This window comes from Squalius cephalus (genome assembly GCF_949319135.1).
Source record: "Squalius cephalus genome assembly, chromosome: 7".
Taxonomy (NCBI): Eukaryota; Metazoa; Chordata; class Actinopteri; order Cypriniformes; family Leuciscidae; genus Squalius; species Squalius cephalus.
The window spans coordinates 39667562-39695392 of record NC_137128.1 but is presented as its reverse complement, the minus strand read 5'-3'; the positions used below and the strand labels follow the sequence as shown (position 1 = coordinate 39695392).

At 38.0% G+C, this 27831-nt stretch overlaps 1 protein-coding gene across 1 annotated transcript in view; it reads right to left on the bottom strand.

Annotated features, from left to right (window-relative positions):
* ephb1 (EPH receptor B1) overlaps nt 1-27831 on the bottom strand; it is a 225201-nt gene that overhangs the window by 132949 nt on the left and 64421 nt on the right. The window contains exon 2 of the mRNA XM_079876294.1: nt 12816-13497. Within this exon, the coding sequence (XP_079732420.1) occupies nt 12816-13356 (541 nt within the window). The 5' untranslated portion in view covers nt 13357-13497. The remainder of the gene's footprint in view (nt 1-12815; nt 13498-27831) is intronic.

Genomic DNA, 27831 nt, shown 5'->3' with positions numbered 1-27831 from the left:
CAGAAGTTTGGTATTGTTTTTGAAAGAAGTATCTTATGCTCACCAAGGCTACATGTATTTGATTTAAAAATACAATAAAACAGTAATATTGTGAAATCGTATTACAATTATTTAAAATAATTATTTTCTATTTTAATATATTATATAAAAATAAAAAAAATTCTCCAGAATTTTCAGCATCATTAGTCAGTCCAGTCTTCAGTGTCACATGATCCATCTGAATCATTCTGATTTGCTGCTCAAGAAACATTTCTGATTACTATTAATGTTGAAAACGGTTGTTTAATATTTTTGTGGAAAACGTGATACAAATTCTTAATGATTTTTTTTTTTTTGATGAAAAGAAAGTTCATAAGAACAACATTTATTTGAAAAAGAAATTTATAATAACATTATAAATATCTTTACTATCATTTTTGATTAATTTAATGCATTCTTGCAACAAAAAAAAAAAAAAAAAAAAAAAGGAAAGGAAAGAAAACAAAAAACATTTGAACAGTAATGCATGTTTAAAAAACACAATTAGGTATACTATAACAATTTGGCCAAATGTTAGCCTACGTCTTATTAGGTATCATTTTGTGGTCTACTGTTAGGAGAATAAAAGTGAGCATATGATTCCTAAAATGCCGTGTAGCAGCTCTCTTACAGGGCCCTGACATTCAAGAAGGTTTCTCCAGCACTGCACTTTAACCTGCTCAAACTGGTGTATGCAGCAGGTATGAAAGGTGCCACAAAGATGATTAGAAAGCATCAGTGGCTTCTTCTGTCTGACACAAACACACACAGTGGGGTGTTTTTTTGTTGTTGTTTTTTTGGTCCTTTCCTTGGCTGTTAAATGACAGCTGTTTGTAGCGCCTGAAGCCAGCATGGGTGAGCTAAACAAGCAAGTCTGAGGTGCGTGAACAACTTCATCTGAAGTGACGGGACACTGGCTTTGTCTTTTTCCATAATAAATATCTCAGAAATAATCAATGGACTAATTTGTTCCTCCTTCTTTATCAACATACACTCACCTAAAGGATTATTAGGAACACCATACTAATACTGTGTTTGACCCCCTTTCGCCTTCAGAACTGCCTTAATTCTATGTGGCATTGATTCAACAAGGTGCTGAAAGCATTCTTTAGAAATGTTGGCCAATATTGATAGGATAGCATCTTGCAGTTGATGGAGATTTGTGGGATGCACATCCAGGGCACGAAGCTCCCGTTCCACCACATCCCAAAGATGCTCTATTGGGTTGAGATCTGGTGACTGTGGGGGTCATTTTAGTACAGTGAACTCATTGTCATGTTCAAGAAACCAATTTGAAATGATTCGAGCTTTGTGACATGGTGCATTATCCTGCTGGAAGTAGCCATCAGAGGATGGGTACATGGTGGTCAGGGATGGACATGGTCAGAAACAATGCTCAGGTAGGCTGTGGCATTTAAACGATGCCCAATTGGCACTAAGGGGCCTAAAGTGTGCCAAGAAAACATCCCCCACACCATTACACCACCACCACCAGCCTGCACAGTGGTAACAAGGCATGATGGATCCATGTTCTCATTCTGTTTACGCCAAATTCTGACTCTACCATCTGAATGTCTCAACAGAAATCGAGACTCATCAGACCAGGCAACATTTTTCCAGTCTTCAACTGTCCAATTTTGGTGAGCTTGTGCAAATTGTAACCTCTTTTTCCTATTTGTAGTGGAGATGAGGGTACCCGGTGGGGTCTTCTGCTGTTGTAGCCCATCCGCCTCAAGGCTGTGCGTGTTGTGGCTTCACAAATGCTTTGCTGCATACCTCGGTTGTAACGAGTGGTTATTTCAGTCAAAGTTGCTCTTCTATCAGCTTGAATCAGTCGGCCCATTCTCCTCTGACCTCAAGCATCAACAAGGCATTTTCGCCCACAGGACTACCGCATACTGGATGTTTTTCCCTTTTCACACCATTCTTTGTAAACCCTAGAAATGGTTGTGCGTGAAAATCCCAGTAACTGAGCAGATTGTGAAATACTCAGACCGGCCTGTCTGGCACCAACAACCATGCCACGCTCAAAATTGCTTAAATCAACTTTCTTTCCCATTCTGACATTCAGTTTGGAGATCAGGATATTGTCTTGACCAGGACCACACCCCTAAATGCATTGAAGCAACTGCCATGTGATTGGTTGATTAGATATTTGCATTAATGAGAAATTGAACAGGTGTTCCTAATAATCCTTTAGGTGAGTGTATGTTTGTCTGTTTAAAGGATCAGATACAGCTTTTTTGCTTGCATTTTTGGGGATAGTTCACCCCAAAATGAAAATTATGTAATTTCCCTGTATGACTTCATTTCATTCAGTGGACACAAAAAGACAATAAGCAGAACGTCTAGGTGTCTCTTTTCCATGCAATGGAAGTGAATGGGAAAAACATAAAAGTACCCTAATAATAAGCCACATGATGTTTGCGCTATTTTCAAAGATGATGAGAATTTCAGATGTTTCAATTCAACTCTCAGGGTCCTATTTTAACGATCTAAGCGCATGGTCTAAAGCAAAGGCCGCAAGTGCACTTAGGTCCTGTCCGAATCCACTTTTGCAACTGTAACTTTAATAGGGCTGTGCTCAGAATATCGATACAACGATACATCGTCATGAACTCCTGACGATGCGCGTATCAATATAGCAGCTGCCGTATCAATACTGTTGTGATTATGTAGCCAATTCAGGGCTCGAATTTCAGCGCGGGATTGCGGGTATTGCGCATAATTTTAATCAGTCCTGCACTTTAGCATGTAGATTGTATGAGTTAATTAATCCACACAGACTATACAATCAGATCAGTCATTTTAAAACTTTCTGCGAGACGCAATTTCACAAAGAGCGTGAAGCCTTGTTTATACTTTCGCCTGGCTCCGCAGCGCGAGTCTCCGCTGCCTGCGCGCGCACCTCCCCAAACGGACGAGGCGTTTATACTCGACGCGCTCACAAACAGCTCGCGAGTAACAACAGTTATTTTTCGCGGATTATATCACTTTAACAAACAAAAACACGCAAAATGATGTCAAACATTTCAGTCTTGTTGAGTATCCTCTAAACACAGTCGGTTATGTCTTAAGCATAAAACGCATGATGGGACAGTATAATGAAATCAGGATCCGTGCACTAGCTCTTAAAGGGACAGAAGCCATATGTCTGTCATTAATATTGTTGTCAAAACAACAAAAGATAGTTTTAATTTTTTTATTTCATTTAACTCATTGTTTTTTTAATGTCAAAACCTAAATAGTTTTTCAGTGATCACAACTGTTATAACACTGGTTATACAATAAACATATAAACTGTTACTAAACTCTGAAATTCCAAATTGATCCATATCGTGATACGTATCGTATCGTGGCTTTAGTATCATGATGCGTATCGTATTGTGACATTGTTGGTGATACACAGCCATAAACTTTAACGATGGTAAAAATGGTCGGCGCACTGGTGCATGGTCTAAAAGGGTTGTCCCTATTCTTTTAATGAGTAATGGGTGTGTTTTAGGCATAACGTGCAAAAAAACAATCAGGGTCTCATTTCCCATTCCCTTTAAAAGCCACTTGTGCTCGCGCCATGGCAGGTTGCTATTTACATGGCGGAATTTGCAAGCGGAAAAACTAAACGTGTCTCAAACGAGCAAACAGATCTGCAAACGGATCTGCTCGTGTGCAAGGTTAAAGCGCGCAAGCAGACCATCAACAGGAAAAGCCAGGTTCCATCATGTCTTTATGTACCCAATAATAATCTTTTACATTGTTATACATTCATTTTTAATATTTGGCATGTTTGTGTGCTTCTGCTGTGCACATGTTTGCCCTGTGTGTGTAATAAGCAGAGTTGTGCACCCGCCTATAGGTGCATATTACTAATGCACCCAAAAATACTGGGCCATTGACTTTAGACCAGGTTTTTGTTGGTCAATGGCGCGATCTATTTCAGTTGCCTCAAAATAGCAACGTGCCATCAACGCGCCCGGACACTTCTCGTTTTCAGACCAGCAAGCCCATGGGCGAACAGATGGGCGCAAATGCATTTGCTATTTAAACAACGTGGCGCAGGACGTGAATATGATAACTGCGTCAGGCTGAAACTAGCAAAAAACACTTGCGTCGCGCCTGGTGCTGCATTGCGTTGGGTGTATTATAGGGCCCTTAAAGTGAACATCTCCTGTTCCATGGAACTATGGCAGACATACAGGATTGTGATGACATGAGTCAATGATGATCACTTTTGTGTGAACTCTTCCTGTCTTACAGATTTTACTTTATTTAAATGCATACATGAAAAAATGACTGTACACTTGCATTCATTCACAACGCAACAACTGCAATTCAACCATTAACAAACATGAGTGATAATCTGTGCTGAAACAAAATGTCAAAATCAGGGGGGGAAAGCCTCTTATCTGGGTCAGTACCAAAGCGTGCAGCAGTGAACTAGCAGTCGATCAATCATTGGCCTGTGTGCGGAGCAGTTTGATTGATTGGGAAACAGATTTTTCCCTGCATGTTTCTGGCTATGGGCCGTGTGCAGGGCCTCTGGTGCTGGTGTAGGCTTTCCAAACCATTACCCTGACCCGATCAATGACTGACCCACACTTACTGCTAACCTGACGGGCTACTGAAGCAGAAGAACCCTGAAGAACATGTGGTTTGCTCCAGATAACTGAAGTAAATATTAATACATTAAGCAGAGCTCAGAGGAGAATGCAGGCCCGCTCATTCAACCCTCAGACACGGATCCATCAGAGCTATAAAGCATGCTAACTTCCCCCATGAAAATGATACGGCTCAGAGATTGCTCTTTCATTTATCAGAGGAAATTATGGAGTTAGTTATGTTTAGTATCAACTTCAGTCTCAAGTATCAAAAATATGAAAAAAATATTTATCCTGCAATTCCAAAGGATTTGTAAATTGGATGGATGGATGGATGGATGAGTGACAGAACAATGGATGGATGGATGGATGGATGGATGGATGGATGAGTGACAGAACAATGGATGGATGGATGGATGGATGGATGGATGGATGGATGGATGGATGGATGGATGGATGGATGGATGGATGGATGGACGGACGGACGGACGGACGGATGGATGGATGGGCAGAAAGATAAATAGACAGACAGAAAGACAGACAAACAAAACGATAGACAGACAGACTGACAGGCAGATAGAACGATGAATAGATGGGTAGACAGGACGGTAGAGTGACAGAACAATAGATGGATAGACAGAGCGTAAGAGAGATTGATAGATTGAATGATAGAACGATGGAAAGATAAATGGATGGATGGATGGATGGATGGATGGATTGATGAGTCCAGTAAGTCCAAGATTACACCTCTCCTCAACAAGCAACCCTCCAGCCTTCAGTATGAGCAACAGTGCTAGTGATGTTGCCATATCAAACACTAGTAAATAGTGTGTTTGTATAAGTGGGCGTGCAGAATCACATGAACTGATGATTTCACCGTAGCTATAAAGCTCAAAGGGTTCCACTTTAAAGTCTCTGTTAAAAGGCATCTAGTGTTCTTACAGAACGCACGGTCAGAGTTTATCCTCCCTCAACATGAAGCCAAAAAGCTCTCTCTCTCCATCAGAGCAAAGCTAGCGAAGAGCTCTTCTGTTTTTATAGCTTTGTGTACATGGTGTAAACATGAAGATCACAGAGATGGAGCCGTGACACTTCTGAACGGCAGCGCCGAGGGGAGGGTTTGTTTGTGCTCTTCAAATGTGTAATTAAAATGAGCATTAAAACACACTCACTTTTCATACCGCTGTGTCCTCGATGACTTTTGAGAGAGCAGAGGGAAAACGAGAGACAAAGACAAACAGAGGGAGAAGAGAGAGAGAGAGCAACAGGGAGAAAGAGAGAGACGGATAAACAGAGGTCACATAGCCACTGCAAAGTTTTAAAAGTGACAAGCACACACCTAAGAGTAAATCCCCCGAGTCACTGCTGTTATATATGTATAAAGAAAATCGCACAAAATTCCATAAACGTAAAAAAAAAAAAAAAAGTTAAAAATAAATAAATAAATAAAATTTTATATATATATATATATATATATATATATATAAAGAAAATCCCATAAAATTTCACCAATGTTTAGTGTAATGACTAAACTTTTGATACATATCATTCAAATGTACAAATTGCATTGTTCTAAAAACTAAATAAAACATTTTAAGATATGTACAACCAAAATGTTTATAACATAACCTAAACCAGACAAAAATATGCTTGTAAAAAGTACTAATTAACTGCAGCCAAAATGAACTTTAGTATGCTGTAAAACACAGTATTATTGTCACCATCGCGATCATCGTCACCGTCATTGTCATCTTCTCTGTCACTGTCATCGTTTTCTTCACTGTCACTGTCATCGTCATTGTCTGCACTACAGTTCCCATGATCCTCCTTGTCACACACCTGCACGGCCTTCTCCATTACCTGCACCTGCCCGCCATCATCGTCTTCATCATTATCTTCAGCTGTTGCCTTCTTTGTTCATCTGTGTATTTAAGTTCCCTTCATGTCCTGTGTCTTGGTCGGTTATTGTTTGTGTTAAATCACACCTAGTTTACTATTGTTGTTAGAAAAAATCTTGTTATTTTGATACCCTTGCCTCCATCGTCCTCTTTGAGAACCCAGTGTGACAATTATAGTTATTAGTTATTTTTTCAATGAAAACTTTCAACTTGAAAAAAAAAAAAAGTAAAGAAAATAAAATTAAAAATAATAAAATGTCAACATGTATTATTATTATTATTATTATTATTATTGTTTAGGTTCACTATTGTTATTGTTTTTTTTGTTTGTTTTTTTTATTAAAACTTTAAACTTGAACTATTTAAAATAGAAAAACGCAAAAAAATCTGGATCTGGATTCAAATAATAATAAAAATGCCAAAATACATTATTATAGTTATTTAGGTTCAGTACTGTTATTGATAACAATTAAGTTAATATTTGTCAAGTTTAAAGGTTTCATTGAACATATATCATCTTTAGTCTTGAAAAAAAAAAAAAAGACATGCTGAATAAAAAAAAAAGTATAAATGCCAAAGCCCCATAAAAAAGCCATACTAAACCTTAAACTAAAATTAAAATCAAAGCATAAATAATTAAAAAATCAAAGCCAATTCAAAATATTATTAAATACTAACATTGAATACAATTAAAATACATTTTTAAGGTTTACTGGTCCCAGATAAGTGGCAGAAACATGGACAGAATGGGTGGATGAGTAGTTATTCAGTTGATTTGTTTATTTATTGAATCTGATTATAGAATGTGGTTATCACTTCCCTAAATAAAATTTGTGTGTACAGAGCAGCATAAAGCACTCAGAAGAGATGACAACTGTATTTACTTATATGCCAATCGTATTCAGTGTGTATTCCTATTCCGAGAGCTGGAGACAGAAAGAAACACACAGATTGGATGTCTCTTTTGGCCCTGTTCTAGAGAGAGAGAAGCAGGAGTCGAAATTACTATGTCTGCCACAGTTCTCCTCATTTCGATCCAAAAGCTGCTTTTAGTCAGACACACACACACACACACACACACACACACACACACACACACACACACACACACACACACACAAATACACAAATACAGACCTAGCACTATTCAGAAGAGATTGGTTTTCTAAATGGCGTTTGATGTACAATTATAAAAAAATAAAAAAAGGACATCTGTGATTTAATGTACAGGCTGGTAATGAAGGTGGACCAGGTCGCAAATAAGAAATCTAGCTTTAGTTACGGCATTCGACAAAGGTCAAAATAATATTATACTGCAATTACAGACATTATACACATGGGATTAGATTTCTAAGGACACATGAGTTGTTCCGTGATAAACACTGAATTCAAAATCACAAAGTACGTCGGTGAAACACCAATTTACCAAACACCTCCTTTAGAAATGCGACTACTCAAATTCAGAAGAACCGAACAGCCAGCTATCCTCTGTTTGCTCCCAAATGTTGGCAGTCGCCATCAGAAAACCATCATGTACACAAATCTGCATCCTCAACACACGGCCCCATCTGCTCGTGCTTGTTGTGGGTCATTTGGTGGGATTTTTGAGAGGGGAAGAGGGTTCTTCTCTCTGGGAAAAGCACGGCGGATCATCTCGCATGCAGACGGTGGAACACTGATTGGACCGCGCGGTCTAAAAGGAGTAAACAAACTTCAGCTAGATGAGTGGGATCTTCCAGATGTCCAAAACCTGAGCTGTTTGTTGTACATAATCGTATCAGTGTGTGAGTGTGTGTAGGGGTTTGCTTCTGTACTCAATGACTAGCATGTGTGTGTTTGTTTATGCATGTTTTAATAGAGCTCTGCAGTGTTTGCCTATGCCTGATTGTGTATGTATATAGAGCCGTAGGTGTGTGTTTATGTAACAATGCGAGTGTCTTTCAATGGCCTTTTGTGTGTGTATATAGAGCTGCAATTGCATGCATGCATGTTTCGCGCGTTTATTTGTCTGTGTCGATCTGTTCAATGTGTATGTAAATCTAAAGGTGTAAGTCTGTTGTTAATTTCATTAATCTTAATATCACATAGGCTATAGAATATATGCATAAGAGACATTTTAATGTCTCCATCAAATTAAAAAAATTATACAGTCTGATGTACATATACCAATATTTTTGGTAAATGTGTTTCTGTCATAGTTTATATCTTAGAAAAAAAAGGAATGTTTAAAGGAATAGTTCACTTAAAAATGAAAATTCTGTCATCATTTACTCACCCTCAAGTTGTTTCAAACCTGTGTGAATTTCTTTGTTCTGCTGAACACAAAAGAAGATATTTTGAAGAATGCCGGTAAGCATCCGGTGGATGGACCCCAATGACATCAGTAGAAAAAAAATATATATATATATGGAAGTCAAGTCACTGGGGTTCAATAACTGTTTGGTTACCGACATTCTTCAGAAAAAGAAAGAAATTCATACAGGTTTGAAGCAAGCATATAGATGTTTGCAGCATTTTAAAAACTTTATTCAAATGTTGGTGCTTACATCCGGATTTGTTTTATGCAATAGCCCGAACCCAAAATTAGCATAAAAATACATGGATGGAAAAGCAGCTTATGTCTACAGTATATGTATGTGTTTATATTTGCCTACCTCATTTTGAGTGTATAGCTGTGTGGGTTTTTATAAGCCTATATCTGTGTGCATTTGTGTACTGTATATATTTTTGTATACAAATTGTATGTGTATTTATATACACATACAAAATACTTTCACAGAGGAAATTATTTTGTATTCGTGCATTTGAAAAAGCTAAACGTGAGTGTGTGTGTTTGTATAGAGCTGTCTGCTCTCTCCAGGTGTGTGTCAGTTCAGACAGCTCTTGCGGTGAGTGTATCTCTGTTCAATTCCGCAGCCTGCGAGGGGTCGTCCGGACTCTCACCCCTCTGTCAGAGCGCTGGAGACACACACCGGCAGAATACAGAGCCAGATCTGCACCCCAATCGGCTCGACCCAGCCTGGTCCCAATCACTTTTACCGCAGAACCGAAGCTGAGCCGAGCCAACACAACACGGCCTCTCTGTGCTGAGTGCTGTGGTTAATGGGGGAGGTTATTTTATTAATATTCTGATTTTACTTCGGGTGACAGCCATCATTTCTCACCCTCGGGATGAGATCTAATCCGACTCTCACACAGATATGTGGACATACACACAGTGATTATTCAGACTCCCTCGAGCAGGGTCAAAATAACAAACCCAGCTGTGCATTAGACAGATAGAGTGAACGAGGGAAATGAGAGAAAAATAGATAAACCTTCTTGGAGACACCTTGGCTGTTTTCTAAATAGCAAACTACTCATACTATTTTTCTTAGTCATTTTTTTGGTCCTGTTTTCCATTAAAAATATCTAAACATTCTTAAATCATGATGCATTTAGTTTTGTTCCAAAAGAACGTATGTGTTGTTTCTTGAGAAATTAAGTCAGTTTTATGTTTATGAAAAAAAAATATATATCAATAAACCTGCTTTTGCAGTTGTTGTTGTTGTTGTTTTTTTCTTACCTCATAGGCCATTTATTTTTCTTGTTGTAAGCATACATCTCAATTAATTTCGATACATTTTTCAGAAAACAAAACTTAATATCGTAATTTTCATACAAAAAAATAAGACAAAAAAGTAATAAAATTACTTTGCAGTGTTTGCAGGCCACCACATGTACCATAAGTAACTAATAGCAATGGTGATTTTTAACATATTTCTTGACTTACTATTTAATCAAAGTGCCAAAATTGAAGAAATGTGTACATAATTTTGAATAAAAAAAAAGTAAACAATTCATATTTATTTCTAATAATCAACTCACAAAATTAAATATGATCCTAATGAGGTAATTTGACACGCATAATGAGGTCATGTGACAATGTGGCATACTATTGTTTGCTTTTATAAACTAGTTTTACAAAAATAAAAATAAAACAGTAGGCAGCACACAGTGTGTAATGTGACTATGTAGTCAGTAGAATGCTGTAATCCCTTCCAAGACACAAAGCTGCTCAGACTTCCTTTGAGACACATTTATAATAGCTCAGACACCTTCATTAACCCAAAAGACCAATTACTCTAATCAACCTCTAATCACCCTCTCCAGGTCCAAATTGACCAATGAAAGCAGAGGGGGGTGGGAAGCTTTGGAACCAGACCATCAACAAAAACAGACTAATGAACATTAAAGGAATACTTATTACCCCAGGTTGTCTGTGCTGGTAAAATCAACCCTGGGGAATTTATGGAAACTTTATAAGAATGTAATGTGTGTGTGCATGTTCAGACTGCAATATATTACCCCATCAAAAGCCTTTATGGGAACTCGCAGATCAAAGCGGCTGTAATTAGTGGTGACTTGCTGTGTGCGAAATCGTTAATCCGCTAACACACTGGCTTTTAAAAACCACGGCCACATCTAGATGACAGACTTTACACCAGGCACTAACACCCTGCAAAACCTCAACCATCTTTAATCTTTAAACTTTAATCTAAGTTTATGACAACTTTGTCACTTCTTCCAGATCACTGAGCATTCCAGAAGACATCCGACACCGTGTCCTCACCAAGCACAACCACGACACGTTTCCAGCATCGACTTCAGAAATCTTATTATCAGATCATCATTTTTCCATCACTTCCAGCAATTGTTGGTATCTTTCTGTCCATTTACACCAATATTATTTTTAACTTCATTTGTTCCTTTAATACATTTTGTTATAAACATTTTTCCTCGCCTTCACTTCAACATGACAAGACCCAGGTGAAAGCAAAATACTGTACAAAACAACAACAAAATAGCCAATCCAAGCATAATTATTGTGTGTGTGTGTGTGTGTGTGTGTGTGTGTGTGTGTGTGTGTGTGTGTGTGTGTGTGTGTGTGTGTGTGTGTATATATTATATATATATATATATATATATATATATATATATATATATATATATATATATATATATTAGGGCTGTCAAACGATTAATCGCATCCAAAATAAAAGTTTGTGTTTACATAATATATGTGTGTGTATGGAGTATAATTATTTTCTATATATAAATACACACACATGCATATATATTTAAGGAAAATGTGTTATTTATATATAAAATATTTATATATAATATAAATTATATATAATATAAATATATATACACAGTATATACATGCAAATATTTCTTAAATATATGCATGTGTGTGTATTTATATATAGAAAATAATTATACACCGTACACACACATATATTATGTAAACACAAACTTTTATTTTGGATGTGATTAATCACGATTACGAAACAGGGACTATATGGACATCATGACCATCTCTCTGTGATAAGAAGACCTTGCCTGAGGATGTCAACGAACTCAACAAAGCTGCCACCTGTGCATGTGTGTTTTTATGTGTAGAGGCACCTGTGGTCCTCAAAGTTGGCCCTACTAAAATAAGTGGCATATCTGTTTATTGATCAAGACAGATAGCTGTCAATCAATCTTATCGTCCCTCTACACGTTTGGTCCTGAGGGAGTCAATATGGCACTGGCCTTGAGTGAAGGCCAAATCAGCCAATTGCAGACCTTGAGAGAACAATATGATTGTGTGTGTGTGTGTGTGTGTGTGTGTGTGTGTGTGTGTCAATGTCCATATGAAAAGAGAGCGGCTAAATATAGACAAGAATGAAAAAAAGTGTGCATCATTCAAACCAACATCAACACCACATTCTGCTCTCTTTCGATCTTAAACACATGTGCACGTCGCCATATTAATCCAGAATAAATCTACTCAAACTCAAAATCTGTTGCTCAGAAATCTTCTCAAATAATCACAAATCTGCACATATCTCTCAACTCAATCTAGAGGAAGTTCATTAGTCAAAGCTACTAAATAACTTTCTAGAGCTAAAAGACCAGCTTAGTCACTGGGTTACCAGCAAATGCTGGGTTTCGGTTGCTTTTGTCCACACTTATCAACTAGCTTAACCAGCAAGATGTCTTCACTCAGCCTGCTCACTAGAAAAACGTATTGTCTGTAAATGTCATGGCTATACTAAACCAGCATAAACCTGGAATAAAATGGAAATTCATACAGTTTAAAGTCTTTTCAACAAAGATAAATCTTTGTCAGTGAGAAAAGCTCAGAAAGATACCAAAGACTATCCTTTGCTTTCCACCAACTGGAAAAGATCCATTAAAAACACTTCTAAATAAATCAATAAACATACTTATATGAACCAAAGATCAACACTACTGGAACCCAAACTCTTACCTCGACAGACGTTCCCGTTATCCGGCTCAAATCCCGCCTTGCAGGTGCAGCTCCCAATCGGAACCATCCAGTCCCCATCGCCATTACAGTACAACTTAATGGGTACGTCCACTTCCTCAGAGTTCGGGATGCACATCCCGCGAGCGATCACCAGCGAGGTGCTCTCTGCCCCGGTCAGGGTCTCTGGAAAGATCGCAAAGTTCTGCACCACGCTGGGGCATTTCTTAAAAAACACACGCACGGACAGCAGGGACATGCACGCACCATAGTCCTGGAACGCCAGATAAAAGCCATTTTTCGAGAGTGGACCGAAGCTCCGCACCTCCGTGTTCACTTTCATCAACCTACCACCAAAATCCACCTGTGAGAAGCTCTCGTCCGCCGCAATGGTGTCCACCTTCAAATACGGAGCCTCCATCCAGAACGCCCCACCTTTGGTGGCGATGACGGAGTCCGTCTCGTAGTAGTACAGGTTAAAGGTCTCCTTACAGGACCCAGGCACTCGCGGGATGCTGCTGCAGTCTCGGACGGTGAAACGCATCTCCACGTAAATGCGCTGAGCACCGCGCCGAGCGATGAAGGTGGTGAGCAGCCAGTTGTTCTGGTTGGACTCGAAGACGTTGCACACCTGGTACGTTCGAATGGTGTTGAGGTTTTCGTCGTAGCCGCTTACTTCCTCCCACTGGAAAAGAAAAACAATAGGAGGTTTAGCACAACAGAAAGAACAATGGCAGATGACCGTACATAACTGAAACTCATGGTTTGTTTATTCAGGCTATCACTATGCCTTTTAAAAGTCTGATAAAAGTCAAGCCCAACAATTGACAAAATGGAAAGTTAATTTTGGGGAAATGTTTATAATATTTAAACTGGAATCTCTTATTATAAAAAGGACAATCTTTTTTGATGTAAATGACTCAGAGAATATTTCAGATTCATAACATACAAAAAAATTGTCTTCACTTACTGGTCTAATGACGTAACGATCAAATCAGTGAACAAATTTGAATGATTTTGGGTGAACTGATTCAAATAAGTCTAGTCTCTTGGTAAATACATTATACACAGTAATGTGCATTTTCCATTTTCAGGTCAATGGTGTGAAAAAAACCTTATTTCATCTTAAAATTGCAAGAGGTGCCTGTTGAAGTGGAATAAAGATGAGAAATATCACTGCTGGTCCATTTGATGCTATCGATGTGGAACTGTGGCCTGAACTCCGACAGGTTTCTGCCTTTCATAAAATATTGATACAAATTGAGTTCCCAGAAACCTCTCTAACCCCATATTCCCCACCCAAAAAACCATCTAAAAGCTTTTAAACACTACATCACTTTGAAACTTTTTTTTTCCCTCTGTGAGATGATGAACCCTTTATGGCCTCTATTTCCGAGTTTCAGATCACAAAACCTGTCTCCCTAATCACCTGAGGTGGGAGGAAGCCGCTGCCATCTGCTTCGGTCCAGGCCAAGTTCGGCCAGCCACTTACCATTACAATATTACCATATTATAAAATGTGATGCGTAACAAATTTGAGATTATGCGCTATCGAATTACAATTAGAAGTAAGTGGAGCAGTATATGGCTGCCCTCCTGCAACCCTGATTAAAAAAAAAGCACCATTGGCTGAATGTGAAACATGGCACAGACAAAAAAAAGAGAGAGATAAAGTGCAACCATTGACTTTAGACTGCTGTTGCAGGCAGTTCTGCTGATGGTTGCGGACATTATAGTCTAACATTTTTTGGGGGGTTTTTCCAACATTTTGATGCCAAAGACCCCCACAAATATGATGATATATGTGCGTGTGTACTGTATACTGTACACACACACACATATTTTTACACATATAAAAACATATATACACACATATATTATGTAAACCAAAACTTTTATGTTAGATGCGATTAATATATATATATAATTAACATTACGTCTACACCATTTATTAATCTTAGTTCATTTACTAATACATTATTAAAATCAAATGTTGTATTTGTTAACATTTGTTATTGCACTGTGAACTAACATAAACAAATGTTTGTTTGTTTTTTTAAGTTTTGCAATATTTTGAAAACTACTTCAATAAGAGAATATATAAAATGTTAATTATCCCCAAAATGAAAAATCTGTCATCATTTACTCAGCCTCATCTCATTCCTTCATCTTCACAGATTATTTGAATAGGAAACGTGAATGAGATTTGACAGCTGTAGCCGAGGGCAAGACTTTCAAATGATTAATAGTGAACTTTTTGGTCTTTTCCTCTTAAAAAGCCTTAGAAGACTTTCATGATAATTTTTTGGTTCTTTTTGGAGATTGATGGCCACTGTATGGAAAAGAGCAGCATCAACATTCAACCTAACACGTCCTTTTGGGTTCTACACGAAAAATACAGTCACACAAGACTGAAACTAGGGTGAGTGAATCATTTTAAAATGTTCATTTTAAATATAGCTGTCCAAACACACACTCCATGCTGTTAAAAGCCTGATTCTTTAATACTGATCTCAGTGGTGGACAGTTGTGAGGTAAAAGTACTGTAGGGTCATGTTGCCCGTACGTGATTGCTTGCTGCTTGAACCGTTCAGTTCACTGTTAAAGCTGGATAACAGGCACACTACCGCACGGCCCTGTGGGTAATCTCTACCTTTTAACAGAGCAGGTTGACCGATTGAACCATCCTACGCTATCCCAGAATTCCCTTGAGGTGGCACAGCCGTGGGAGAGGGAAACAAATACAAGGTTTGTAAGTGGACTCTTGAGGGCTGTAAACTTATGGTATCGGTACGGGAAGTGTGTGTGTAACTGTGTGGGCGCTGTTTGTTTTGTTTAAGTGTGTGTGGCTTCTGGAGGGTTGCTCACTCGTGGACCCTCACCGGATAAAAGTCTGATCCAATGGGCTATCAGCATGCGTGTACACCTTTGCTGTTTGTGTGCGTTATGAAAGTAGAAACAGAGAAAAGGAGAATTCGAGAAAATCTAATCTGAACAGTGATGGATCAGCGTCTGTGTGGCAGTTTGAAACCCAGGAGGAAAAATCAATGCGTGAAGTGTTGGCAAAACAGTATAATCTCTCCAGTATGTGACGCAAAGTAAAACACAGCTGAAATAAATCTAAAAGAAATTGTTCACCTGAAAATAAAACTTTGCTCATTATTTATCATGTCATTCCAAACCTGGCTTTCTTTCTTCCGAGAAACACAAACAAGGAAAAAAAAGAGAAAACAAAGTTCACTCTTTTCTATGCAATTACAATTAGTATGGACTGGAATGCCATAAGCATCATAAAAGTGTCCCATTTGACATTATATAGTCTTCTGAAATCATATGATAGATTTTTGTGAGCATTTTTTCTCCAGCAAGCTGTTAATCACTGCAAACGGTCAGCGAGTTGAGAACCATTTCAGTCCAATTCATCAACAAATCGTTCATTGAAAAGATTTGGTTCGAAAGAATGATTCCAGTTCACAAACTGGACATTGATTCTTCTCTCATGAAATGGGCAAGGGGAGCTAAGGGAGCTTAAATTTCAGTCTATTCCTCTCACAAAGACTTGGAATAGTATACGAGTCATACTTGACTCATTCTCAAGCGTTTCTGAGACTTGAAAAAGCTCCAGTCCACATTCATTTAAATTGCATGGAAAAGAGCCACCAGTTATATTGTTCAAAACTTCTTTTGAGAGAAAGAAAGTCAGTCATAAAGCTTTGGCACGACATGAGAGTGAGTAAATGATGACAGAAATTTCATTTTGGGGTGAAATATCCCTTTAAATGTTACAATAATATTCAGTAGACTAATGTTTAATTTAATAAAGCAGGAAAAGCAAAGAACAAATAATAAAAAAGCAATCATAAAAAGCCATCTGTAGCTGACTCGTTCATTCAAGCAATTCCACTTCACTAGAATTAATTCCATTCTTCTTGTAATGCATCTTGCATGATTCATATTTTTTAAATGTAAGATTAATGTGAGCAGGCACCCACGGGATAAATGTAACTTCCTACACAACACCACGATTCGGTAAATAATTTTGAGAAAACAAGATAAAAAGCAGAAACACAGTCCGTAATGTAAAGTGGTAAATCAAAATCCAGCCCTCCAGAACAGTGCAGTTTCCATTTCATGACACATCTGTCACAATTTTTTTCACAGCAATTTCATATCTCCACGTTTAATTATACACTGTCATTTTACCTCTTTTGATTGCATCAGGTTGAATTGTTCTTTCCGGTAATTTAAAGAGACGTGATTGTCAGACAAAAACTCCGCCCTCCCGTTTACGCTTTCCATCTTTAAAAGACAACATGAAATAAAAATTGACCCTTTCTGCTTCCTTAATAACTGTCTTTAGTCTTATTGTGCACAATTTGTCAGTTATTTGAATAGATTCATAATGTTTTCATAATATTGAATAATCAAAAAAATAATATGCGTTAGGTGTATATATATATGTATTTATACATACAGTACTGTACAAAAGTCTTAGGCATATGTGTGTATATATATATATATATATATATATATATATATATATATATATTTTTTTTTTTTTTTTTTTTTTTTTTTTATTATAATAATTCCCCAGCTGTAAGGCAACGGAAGCCTTAAGCATTTTAAAGACAATTTTGTATAAAGCAGCATGCTGTTTTGCACATTATTCTCTATATTAGTCAAATTACTTATATTGGACAGATTTGCTTATACCTTTCATTTTGAAGTGGAGAATGAAGTTTAAGGTTGTGATGGTCGCGTCCGATATCCTGGATTTGCCAATTTTGCAACACCAAATCTCCTTTTATGAATACTGTCAATTTCAGTGTCAACTTCAGTCTAATAAATATAATTTTCTTAATTTAGTCAAGAAAGTCACAAGTCCTTAAATTTCAAGTCAAGTCACAAAACTGCAGTGCAAATTCCATGTTGTCTTTAAACACAGTAGAAGAGGGAGTGTATCATCACCTCCTAAGAGACAGCAGAGCTGGAAGGCATTGCTCTGGAGGAGAAGGAGGGATGAGAGCGAGAAGTGAGAAGAGAGAGGTGGGACTGGTGAGGAGGGGTGGGAGTGTAACATGGCTGGCATGATGAATGAGTTTACAGAGATCCTGGGCACAAATGAAAGCCCCTTTTTTTCTCTCTTCTGACTGCCAAAGCAACTCCCCACCCCTCCACCCCTGTAATGATGATTTATCTGTATAAGATGGACCCGTCCAATCTGGCACGGCGCTGCCATTAATACAGGCCCGTCCCTCCCCAGCCTGGTCTAGGGACGCTTGTCTCTCTGTCTGCTGAAATGACCACAATCACTCAACCCGACTCACGCCACAGGCTACAGCAGACAGAGCCGAGTACCAGCTCATATATCACATTACGAACTGTGTTATACCATCAGAGATTTGCACATAATATCATGAGCATGCATGCATTGATACGCGCTCTCACATTAACACTAACACAGTGTCATTATTGCTATGGACATTAAACTTGTAAAAGTGTAAAGTTATCTTTAGAATTCTACACACACACACACAGAGAGAGAGAGAGAGAGAGAGAGAGAGAGAGAGAGAGAGAGAGAGAGAGAGAGAGAGAGAGAGAGAGAGAGAGAGAGAGAGACGCGTGCATCCGTTTCTGGTTTTATTTTAGGATATATTAAAATGATCAAAAGTGACAGTAAAGACATGTATTATGTATGTTACAAAAGATTTCTATTTCAAATAAATGATGTTGTTTTGAACTTTCTATCAATAAATCTTGGGGGGAAATGTATCACAGTTTCCGCAAAAAAATATAAATTAGCACAATTGTTTTGAAAACTTAATCTATAATGAAATGAAGAATAAGAAACATTACTTACGAAATCAGCATATTATATCGTGTGACACTGAAGAGTGAAGACTGGAGAAATGATGCTTAAATTATAGAAGAAAGATGTAATGCTTGGACCCCTAACTATCCCTTTCCCATTACATGGTCACATGTTAAGCCTACAAGTGCACGGACACATCCGAAATTGCATACTTCCTTACTATATAGACGAAAACAGTATGTGACAAAAGAAGTACAGTGGGGAGAACAAGTATTTGATACACTGCCGATTTTGCAGGTTTTCCTACTTACAAAGCATGTAGAGGTCTGTAATTTTTATCATAGGTACTCTTCAACTGTGAGTGACGGAATCTAAAACAAAAATCCAGAAAATCACATTGTATGATTTTTAAATAACTAATTTACATTTTATTGCATGACATAATTATTTGATCACCTACCAACCAGTAAGAATTCCGGCTCTCACAGACCTGTTAGTTTTTCTTTAAGAAGCCCTCCCTGTTCTCCACTCATTACCTGTATTAACTGCACCTGTTTGAACTCGTTACCTGTATAAAAGACACCTGTCCACACACTCAATCAAACAGACTCCAACCTCTCCACAATGGCCAAGACCAGAGAGCTGTGTAAGGACATCAGGGATAAAATTGTAGACCTGCACAAGGCTGGGATGGGCTACAGGACAATAGGCAAGCAGCTTGGTGAGAAGGCAACAACTGTTGGCACAATTATTAGAAAACGGAAGAAGTTCAAGATGACGGCCAATCTTTTTTTTTTCAGATATTTCATCTACCAGTCCCCGTGGCAGGTGAGCCAAAAATTTAATTTCGGACCCTGCTTATGTCATGCAATAGAATGAAAATTAATTACTTAAAAATCATACAATGTGATTTTCTGGATTTTTGTTTTAGATTCCTTCACTCACAGTTGAAGTGTACCTATGATAAAAATTCCAGACTTCTACATGCTTTGTAAGTGGGAAAACCTGCAAAATCGGCAGTGTATCAAATACTTGTTCTCCCCACTGTATGTCCGAATTCACAGTATTTATAAAAAAGAAGGGAACAAGTACATGGATGACCTACTACTTCTGGTGAGATTCTAAAGTGTGCATATGATGGACACTTCACTGTCCCATCAGGCCACGGAGAGGATTTATGAATGGCAGTAAAGCGACGTAACTGATGCTGGTAGGTCACATGACAACATGGTAAATGTAGGACAGATTACATTCACACATTCATACTATACAGAACGTATTTTTTTTAGCGCTCGTGATGTAATTACTTATTCAAAATAAGTATACCTACTCAAAAGAGTATGCAATTTTGTACGCAGCCAGTATCTACACTGCAGGTCCCTATGATAAAATGTAACAAATCAAGATCACTGGAAGAGAGAGAAAGAGCCTCAGCTGATAATGATGTAACATAATTAATTACTTTTAACACAGTTTAACAGATTTGAAACATTCCCCTGAATATACACATTCACAGCACACACACACACAACAACAAATTCCCTCCACAAGGCTGGAGGCGCACACAAATAAACGGCGAGAAAGAGGTCGACAGAAATGGCAATTTGAGGATTCACAATCTCAGACTGTCTATAAAATGGTGATGAAGTCATTAAAACTGTCCAGCGTGCAGGACAAAAGTCAAATTGTTTTGAAGCCCTCTGGCTTGGACTATAATGATCATGCTCATAAACTCCCGGACTGCACGCTTTCATCAGCTCGGATCTCAACTAGAGCCAAGCGTTTCTCTGCCTGGGATTTACAGGTCTGCTCAGACCCAGGAGGGGTCACAAATATATCAGAGAGAAAGATGTGGAAAATACATTCTCCGCTTTAACAGATTTAATTTGGGGACCTTCATTATACAGTGTAGTTCATGCTACACCGCTGAGTAAATTTCCCCTCAGGGATCAATAAAGTATATCTAACTGTAATGGGTGAGAACTGGACCTGTTGTCAAACCAACACATTAATCTCCAGACACAGTCAGAGAGGACAGAACATTAAGCACATGGAGTGAGTTAGCCGTGCACTTCGATTTGAATGCATAGTTAAAAACTATGAAATATGGAAGGCCAACAAATGTGTACAATATGACATATTTATAGAGTTTAGAAATTTATTTCAGTTTGTTTTAAAGCTGATCTATGCTACTCAGAATTACAGTCAAGATTCTGTTTGAGAAATTAGATTGATACACTACAAGATACTCACAGGGAGCAACTCACTTTTTTGTTGTTTCGTTCCTCTGTTTGACAACATTTTATTTCTCTGTACCACTTTGCAATGTATGAAAACATAAAAAAAGGGATATAATTTTTCAATGAACGTTGGAACAATATTTATCTGGCATAAAAATAAGGATATCAAATATGTTCGCAATATCAAACCTGAAAACAAAGTTACAAAAACTACAATATTTGTAATTATATATACATATTTTGCAATATTAAAATACACTGAGTCAAAACAGCAATAATAATATATATATTTTTTATATTATAAGCTTTATATAGCTATATATATATATATATATATATATATATATATATATATATATATATATATATATATATGCTATAACATGTTGTCATTTTTAATTAAATAACTATTTTAAAATATGAATATGTTATTTAAATATTTTGTAAACAAAATATTGAATTAACATATTCATATTTTAATATAGTTATTTAATTAAAAAAAGACAACATGTTGCAGATGGACTCCTGTGAACACTAGTGAGTGACTACTGGAATTGGTAAAATGTTTTTTTTTTTTGTTTTGTTTTTTTTATCAGTTTAAATGAACCATCCAAACAAAGGATTCTAAAATGAGTCTAAAAAAATCAATGACACAAGAGGAATACACTTTTTAGGAGAGGGTGTTGGATAAAAATGACAAAAAATTCCGCTTAGTAACACAGTCACTTTTTTCCCTGATATTTTTGCCAGTTTTTTTTTTATATTGACTCTGTAGGGCAATGATGAGAAGAAGGGAAAATGGGATCGAGAAATTATGCAACCGAGTCTTGAACTCCCATTTCCCTCTTGAGCATCACGACTCGACATGTCAAAGCACACGCACTAAGAGCTAGGGCCCCAACCTTGTCACTTTCAGAAAGGCACACAAGGTTTAAAAAAAAAAAAAAAAAGGAAAAGAAAAAGCAGCAGCAAAACAAAGGTATTCCATCATCCATCACCATAGCAATAATGGAACTCTCCAGGACCCCAACATCCATTTCCCATCTATGACAAGGCTTTAAATAGCCCTGTATGTGCGGCTGGATATATTTTGGTTCCACAGCGCATGTGTGTGCGGGTTAAGAGTGTTCTTAAACTGAATAATTCAGTCGTGAGATGAGAGTAAACAGGGTTAGCAAGAGAGGTGGAGAGACCTAACCTATATGCCCAGAGGAAAATAATTACCCCTCAACTAAAGTTCACCATAAACACTGACCTCTGGCTTTTAACTTCTCTCTAATATAGTTGTATGGCTGTTCTAACGGTTTATGGCCTAGAAATTTAGTCCAAATGTGATTTCTTGCTCTTAAAGAGAGAGCATTGGGTATCGAGAATAAGTTTCAAATGATGGAATTGATTCTTTCAAAGGGAATAGAGTGCCCTATATTAGCCCTATTCAGTTCAATATAGCGAGTCATTGCTTGGTAATATGGGAATTCTGATTCATTTCCACAAACGGGTTGTTTCGACCAGTTTGTTTCAATGAATCTGTAAAAAAAAAAAAAAAAAACGATTCCTGCCATTCTGTCAAAGTGTCATCATGTCACACATTCAAATAAAGCCATACTGTATGTGTGAATGCATATTGCTGATACCTATGAAGGTAAAAGAGTAGCAAAACTCGAGAGCACGTAGATGTGAATTTGAGAACTTGTACAATAAATATTCGTACTTGTACGCTAAAATTTACACTCACAGCTCCAATGTGAAAACCTGTAAAATACAAATCTGAAGTTGAATGTTGAAATTTGCACTCGTAGACAATTGTCACACAAACTTGTATTCTGAATTTGAAGCTGCAGACAAGTAGTCACAAATGTGTAAAATGCCATTCACAGAAATACAATGACAAACACAAAGTTGTAATATTTGCACTTACTCTTACATTCACATTTGCAGTACAACCTCAATTAGGCACTTGCAACTTCTCAAATCTGTTCGCGAACTCTTTTCGCGATATATTAGATGCAAAACTAACTTGTGCACTTGCAACTCAGTGGCGGCGAGAGAGAAAGGGGGGCGGGAGCGGGGGTGTTCAAACAAGCCATTTTATTGGTTGGCTCCTAGCCAATGAAATGGGACTTCTATTGTATGTGATGATGTCACAAAAACCGGGTCCTCTGGACGTTCTGAAAAGCTAACATGGCTTAATGCATTAGACTGATATTAAAAGAAAGAAAAAAAAAGAAAGTAAAAAGAAAAGAAAAAAAAAAAGAAAAAAAAAAAAGTGAGGATTCATTTCAAGAGCCAATTGAACCCGGAATCTGAGCCAATTCCAAAAATTTTGGAATCAAGCAGCCCTACTTAAAGAGTGATAGAGGTGTTCGGGACACCCCCAGAGTCCTTTTGATGCAGGATGGGGCCGCCCCCTTAGAGTATTATGAACCAATGAAATTTTATTTTTCTATCTACAAATGCATGGATTTACCAGGCCGACCACTTCACATGAAGCAAATATTTTATGACAGACCTCCTACATTCTTGAACATTTGCTGGCTGACTTGCCTAAAAGCCCCCCATCATGAGCTCTAGAAACACTGGAGAAATGTGTCATATTTGGTTTGTCATGTTATAGTGGCTTAAAATATTGAGACGGGGTGGTTTAGTGTTTAATGTGTTGTGTTAATGACCATGAGTTACAGAGAGAGAGAGAGTTTTGCCCAACAACCCAGTGCCTACTGCTGTTAGAACATGACGGTACTCATAAACAACCATTCATCATATTGGCCTCCAACTGAGAGAGAAAGAGATACGACTCTCCAAATAAGACCAACAGGTGATGCATGTTCTGATATAAACCTGGAAAAGATGAAAATACTTGTACTTAAATGTGCAAGCATTTTTGATTATTTTAACAAAACTTTCATGCCCCCTAGAATATTTTACTGTATGAATATCTGAACATGCAATAAAATAAAAAATATATATAACAAACATCACGTTTTAGTCAATGACAATGTCCGGATTGGATTCAGAACAATCATCAAAACATAGATTGAGTAGATCGAGTTCATCAACACCCCCAAAGTTCACACAATCCTATACCTCTTTGTGGGTTCGACATTTCATTCGGTAACGTTAGGCAGTTTTGATTTATATGCTGTTAAATGTTTGATGATCACATTAGCTTACATGTGCGTAAGGAATCTTCTACCGCTTATTTCTGCTTCTTCTTCGTTTGTGTTTGGATCCGGAGATTCTGTACTATTTCAGAAGATGCTTAATAGCACCCCCCTACCGTATAACAGTGAAAAAGTGGATTGCTGGAAAAACTTGTCAATGGCAGGGAAGCATTGTGTCATAAATTACGGAAAAACTTTTCAATGGTGGGGAGAGAGTTGAAAGATGTTCAGAGTGTCAGAGGGTTTGAGTAGCATAAAAGGAAGACTTACCCACCTCTAAATGCCACCTACAAACAACACAAATGGCTGTTGATCACATTACATAATGCCACACAGTCTCTTTCTGTTTAAGTCACCAATTCTTGGCCAGGATAAACTGCAAAGTGGACCAGCCTTTGTGTTGCCATCAAAAGTTTGGCTCTGTGCGACTAGACACAAAGAGATCTCAGCCTGTCTTGTTTTTAGGACAGGACATGGGCACGCCTTAAATCACCTCCTTGAAGTGGCCTCGGCTGAGTAGTGTGTATATGTAGCGCTGCTGCTAAGTATAAAAGAGAACAAGACATTAAATATACAAGAAAGAAGGGCAGATATTCTCGTGTACATTCACTTAAGTGATCTGAGGGCAGAAAATACAGAGAGAACATCTATTCTCACACACACCTCGACTTGGAGAGCAAGAAAAAAGCCTGTAGACGCTGCCACTTGTCACTAAGTGTTAACTTAAAACTAGCTACAAGTCCATCGCAGACTTTACAAACACATACTCTCGTCCATATGGGTTCTTAAGTGACACAAAGCACTTAACACAGAGAAATCACTTTAAAACACACATGTACTGCACCTAGAAGTGTGTGAGGGATTGCACTTTGTGTATCGCTGTTGCGGGCCATCGCTCTTCGAAGAACAGTGTTCTTAATGTGCTCGAGTAGAGATGGCTCTCTCTCTCCCTTTCCCTCTTGATAATTTGGTGCAAAACTACACTTAACCTCAGGTTCATACTAAAATAAACCAGCAGTGCACACTAAAAACATTAAAATAAGAGATTCTTACATTTTCTGAGATATACATTTTCTATAAATTATCTATCTATCTATCTATCCAATCAGCATGAGTAGAGGCCTATACGTAGCTGACTGACCTATGCTCCTCGACAGTTTTCAGCATCCCTCCACCACCCTGACTCCTCACTCTTGGCTGGTTCTTACCACAGCCAGGAATACGGGGGGAGTTCTCTGGGTTCGGGCTCTGAGCCCTCTCCACGGACAGGACACCAAAAACGCAAACTTTTTTTTTAATTAAAAAAATTAAAAGATTATTTGTAAGTGTGAACTTGTGAATTTGGTGTTCTAGGTAGTTTCCAGCACACCACAAAGACGTTTTTAAGCACAATTTTATGTAACATGGTTGCTAGGGTGTTCTGTGTAGCATAGCAACATAGCAACACCCTAGCAACCACATATAGCAGGTCAACTGTAGGCACATACTTACACACACATACTGCTAGAATTTTAAATTGTAATAATATTTTACAATATTATCATTTTCATTTTATTTTTGAACAAATAAATGCAGCCTTGGTGAGCATAAGAAACTTCTTTCAAATCCATAAGAAAAAAAAAGAAAAAAAACTTACCGACCCCAATTTTTTTAACAGTAGTGTATACAAAAACCCTCATTTTATTTTCAGGATGTCTAGATATTTGAACTGAAAAACAACAACAACAAAAATATTGAATCAGAAATATCTCTTTGCAGTGTAAGGCAAGCAAAAGACTTCCCAGACTCTTGAGTGAGAATGAGTGTGTGAGATTAGAAAAGAAAGGGGGAAAATGAAAGATGAATAAAGAGGGAATGGAACAAAGGGCATCTGAAAAGCTGCAGGCACATGGTTGGCTGTGATTGAGCTAAGAGAAAACAGCAAAAGATAGTGACCGTCCTTGTTTAGCTTGTCAGAGAGAAGGATAGAGGGCTAAATTGCTTTCAGAGGAACAGAGGAGCAAAAAGACTGGGTAGACTTCAATTAAGGCCTTTTTTTAATCTACCACACACACACACACTCACACACACACACACACACACACACACTCATGCAACACAAGAGTCTTTTTTATACAACAGCAGCCAAGGCATCTCAATTGGTACATCCAGAGAAACTACTGAAGGGAATCATGAGGCACAGAGACAGAGAAAGAAAGGCCTATGATAGAAAATAAATCTTGTATGGCTCAGAATGTAATGCATGTCATTTTTTGTTGTTGTTGTTGTTTACTTTTTAGTCATTTTTGGACCTTGACTGCCTCTATGCTTTAAGTGATTGTAAATAAATCATATTTACAGTAGAGCTTAAACAGTAGAGCATGACACTAGCAATGCCGAAGCCTTTCGTTTCTGCTCTGAAAGCCGGTGAGTGTGTGTTAGAAATCAGGAATTGTGAGAGAACACTGTGCTTGGTATGTTTTTCACGGATCTTCAGCTGAAAAAGTTTAAATCCCGTCTGGCTAGTGTGTTTCCCGTAATGTTTACGCATTAAGTCAGTAGGCGGAGAGTAGACGGTCTTTTGTGGCTGTTCGGACACATTCGACCACATGAGCATTTACACTACGAAAGCAATGCGATTGAATGCGTTTTCAACTACCTCTAAAACTGGTAGAAAGTGGAAAAGCTCAAAACGTTTTAGACCCAGTTTACACCTGTATAGCAAAATCTTGTGATCCGATCGACCAAAATGCATCTTCATACCAAGTTACTTCATACCTCCTGTTGCATGCACAACTAAGAGTCTTTCACGTGACACAGCCAGGACAATTCATTCAGATTCATATGGAGTGAGTGTCTACTTTCCATTCCAAATCAATCAGACTCCATCCGATCGATACGTTCACACATGCTAAAGTACGATTGCTATGACAGCAGAAAGGGAAATCATGGTATGGCACATACATCATATAATCAAGAGCACATCTCGAAGTCTCCTGGGAGCATTACACACACACACACACACACAAACTGGGGTGTTGAATTAAATATGGGCTGCTGAAGAAGCAGCCGATCTCTGACCTCTGACCTCTGGGTGAGGGACGAGGCAAGCAGGCGTGAAAGGTAATCGCAGAGACAGAGGGGAACAATCGGTCATTCCAGCTCAAGATGCGTGCGTGAGCCTTTTTAGCAGGAGTGGCCGGCTGAGGTCTGTGAGGAATTGGGGATTTTAGGGATTTCTTTAAGAGAAAAGGAAGGGGTTGGGGTTAATGGAAAGCGAGATCTATTAGAGAAAGACTGATGCGGGTGAGTTGGAGGGGGGCAGCTGTGAGAATTCGCCAAATGGTGTGAATGAATCGTGAAAGCAGTCAATTGTGCATGTGAAGGACGAGCAGGGTTAAACCTTCACATGTGACCCCAAAGAGAGAATGAAGTGATGAGAAAAGAACAGAAGAGTAAGAAGATGGATGGATGGATGGATGAATGGAATGGATGGATGGATGGATGTGACATTTTCTGAAGTAAATGTGAGTGGTGCTTGTCAAAGTGCAAGGCATGCAACCACAAAGTGACAAAGTTTAAAAATGTGTGTTTGCTCAAATCCTTCCCCTTAAGCAATAGCATTAGTGATGCTTGCCTCAGCAAACTGCACTAATTACAGGGGGGAATATGGCTGTCTGTCACATGATGAGCTAATGGATTTCCTCTCACTAAATTCCCTGTCCATCACTGTCAGATGTGTGTGTCATATGCCTGTGTGGGTGTGTGTGTCCTCCGGTGACCATCTGTGGATACTTTTATTATTAATTTTTTATAGCACAGCTGGT